The sequence below is a fragment of the Triticum aestivum genome, chromosome 5D (assembly GCF_018294505.1).
Source record: "Triticum aestivum cultivar Chinese Spring chromosome 5D, IWGSC CS RefSeq v2.1, whole genome shotgun sequence".
In the NCBI taxonomy this organism is placed as follows: Eukaryota; Viridiplantae; Streptophyta; class Magnoliopsida; order Poales; family Poaceae; genus Triticum; species Triticum aestivum.
The window spans coordinates 442409151-442412401 of record NC_057808.1 but is presented as its reverse complement, the minus strand read 5'-3'; the positions used below and the strand labels follow the sequence as shown (position 1 = coordinate 442412401).

Below are 3251 nucleotides of genomic sequence, written 5' to 3'. Positions count from 1 at the left end.
TAGCTTGTTCTTTGCTGGCAGTGCTCTCAAATCTCAATGCACTATTAATAGCATTAGTAATTGTTCATCAATATTTTTTTATTAGAGAAAACCCAAGGCATCCATCAAGTACTGGCACACGTCATCTTTTTGCTGATGGTTGATTCTCTTCCTGGTTGTCACCATGTAGAAACAAGCAAAATAGCAATCAAACAAGAGAGCAAGGTTCAAGCAACATAAAAAATCATCAAGTAACTTGGTTTACTACAGCCATTCTACTAATGGTAAAACCCCAACCTTCCTGGCTCAAGATAGATAGTTTGACTGCCAAAATGGTACTACAGTCTCCCTACCTTCGAGCAATACTAGCTAGAAACTCAGTAATTTTACTCCATGTCATCTAGGGAACAGCACTATAATTAATTTGTCAGCGAAGCTGGCCAGTATGGCTGAGGAACCCGTAGTCTGCATACCCATCCCCAGCGCCAATGAAGGAAGGCTCCCGCAGTGTATCAGCGAGCAGCTCCTGGAACGCTTTCTTCACCTTGGGTGCATACTCTTCCAGCACCGTCTTCTTAGCCTCGTGCGCCTTGAGGTTCATAGTCCAGAGTGCCCGTTGAGACTGCACCGCAGAGGCTCTCGCTTCTTCCTCCTGTGCTGCTGTAAACTCAACTTCATTAACACCAGCACTAAGATCGTATAGAGGATAGGGACCAAACTGCATTTTGTTTTTGGCAAAAATATAATCAATAAATGAGCATCATACCAATAACTCGAAAGGAAGAGCAGGATATTAAAAACAGTAGGAAACAGGGAACCGAAGACATTAGATTTGGGGTAGATGAAATATAATCAAAGAAACCAAATGACATTTTCAGTGGGTATTATGCCATCAAACAATTTGTGCTGCGGTAATTGTGCTGTCACTTAGCCATTCTTATATTTATTCAGAGTTTCAGACACAGGACCATGATTGGAGTACCATGCCAGGACGAAGAGATAAAATAATCAAGAACAGTGGAAGAAACACTCGCATCGCGATAGTGCTAGCCTGCTAGGTTGTTGGAGTACTATAATAAACAAGTCAAGTTGTGTCGACAATGTAAGCGCTAAGTACCAGATCACTAGAAGAGAAGAACTCAAGACAAATCAAACCGGTATGGCTAAAAAATTGTTCTATTCTGCAAACTGAATTGTATGACTTTTTTTTGGAGGAAAAAAAAAACTTGCACACGAAACAATTACCAAATAAATTTGCGCGCCGTTCATTCTAGCTAGAAGCTAATAAAGATATAAATAAATACGTTAAAATGAAGACAGACTTAAATACAATGTTATACATCATCTCCCTCAACCAAGTGAGCCAGACTCACTTCCTAGAATAGCATTATATATGTTGATGGACCAAGAAGAAAAGGAACGGGTAAGATGACTTATGGACATCTCTACTTTGCAGAGCGTGATCGTGATCATCAGCGTTCCTTAATTATAAGCCTCTAAATTAGCTGGATCGATGTTTACACGTCAAGGTTTTCCCTACGGTTTGATATTCAGAAAAAGAGAATACTATTGTGAAAATCCTTTGCAGACAAGCCTCTTATTTGATAGATTAAGAAGAGCACCGACACTATTATACACATAACTGGACAATGGTAATTTTTTTTCATACGAACAACAGATGAAATCGATAAATAGCCAATTGATTTCATCGTACGAACCTTGCTTTCGGGGTAAATGCAGTGATCGATCACTTTCCTCTTGCCCTGGGGCGCCATCGACGGGCCTGGAAGGGGGATGTCGGCGTCGGGGGTCTGGAGCCGGTTCTTGAGGATGGCGATGCACGCATCCACCTCCTGGGTCTCTCGCGACGACCACTCCATCTGTTTCTCAACCATCTCCTTGATCGCTTCTTCGATGGCGTCCTTGGCCCGTAGCTTGGATGCCAGTACATCCGGATTGACCAGACTGACATCTCCCGAGTCGACCATGGACTTGAGTTTGATGGCGGCGTTGATGGCCGCCTCCTCCTCGAGACGGCAGCGAGGGATCTCCACCTTCCCCCTGGACCTCTTGGAGGGCCGCAGAAGTAGCAGATCCTCCACGTCGTAGAGGTCTCTCACCGGGCGAGGGCTGCCGGCCATCGGAGGGGAGGGGAGAATTTCACTGGAAGGAGGAGGGGGATGTCCTCTAGGTCTTCGGTGATTCTTCTATTTTCCTTTTCTTTAGGAACCAGAGAGGGAAAAGGGATTCTCCCGCACCGTGAATGTAGCAGCCCTTAGTCTTGTTTTTGGGGATCCGTGACCATGCAACCATGTATTGCGTTTAATATTTCTTTTGCTATTTTGTATTGGGAAACACTTATGTTCACCCGGCAGATTTCTCCGAGAGCGTGTTGGCTGCATCTGTCGCGGTAGGATATGTTCTTGATCAGACGGCCGGGAGCCACCCGGTTCTCTTTCTTTTGCAACTCCCGTTTCAGAAACGTTACGCAATTGCGGCCCTGTTGCTGACCGACCTTGAAGAATCCCTGGTCACGATACCCAGTGACGAGATACACGGCATGCTCCAACAAAAGGGAGGGGCAGGCGAGGTCGGCCGCCGAGATGCTATGGGCGACGACGGGGAGCGTGCAGTCACAGGGTTGGAGGGGCCGCGATGCCCCGCTTCATCTCCGCGCGTTCTCCGACGGTAGGCGGAGGCAGGTCGGTCGGCTGCCAGGATGCCGCCGCTTGGCTCCGTTGACAGAGGTGGGTGGAGAAGGATGCCTGGCGGCGGAGGCTCGCCGGATCTGGCCGTGGCAAGGTGGCGGAGCAGACGTTGCGGGGGCTGGCGGTCGCGGGCGAGCAGGCTAGAGGAGGCCGCGAGCCAAGAAGGGTGGAGGAGGCGTCCTGGCAGCGGCGGCTCGCCAGATCTAACCGCAGCGAGGTGGCGGAGTAGACGGAGTCGACGTAGCCGAAGTGGTGGAGGGCAGTGTCATCGTCGGAGAAGACGAGCCTGGCGGCGAACACGGCCGCAACGGAGATGTTTTCTTGCAACAAAGGGCCTATTGCCATTGCAACGAGGCCCTTGTTCAAAAAAGGCCCTATTGCAACCTTGCAAAGGAAAAAACTTTGCATCATGTTTGCAATTGCAACAAGGATCGTGTTGTAACATTGCCTTTGATTCATAAGGCAAACAATGCATTATGAGATTTTGTTTCTGCAACAAAGGTCGTGTTTCAGAAGAAAAAAATGGTTTGGGAGTGATTTGGAACAACGCACTTGTTGCAGTGG

The 3251-nt window shown here is 47.9% G+C and overlaps 1 protein-coding gene across 1 annotated transcript; it reads right to left on the bottom strand.

Annotated features, from left to right (window-relative positions):
* Positions 1 to 255: 255 nt before the first annotated feature.
* On the bottom strand, positions 256 to 2214 carry LOC123125395 (uncharacterized). The gene is made up of 2 exons (XM_044545896.1): positions 1698 to 2214; positions 256 to 639 (listed from the first exon to the last, which is right to left on the bottom strand). The coding sequence occupies exons 1-2, from the start codon at positions 2118 to 2120 to the stop codon at positions 577 to 579; spliced, it is 486 nt and encodes a 161-aa protein (XP_044401831.1). The 5' UTR covers positions 2121 to 2214; the 3' UTR covers positions 256 to 576.
* Positions 2215 to 3251: the final 1037 nt, after the last annotated feature.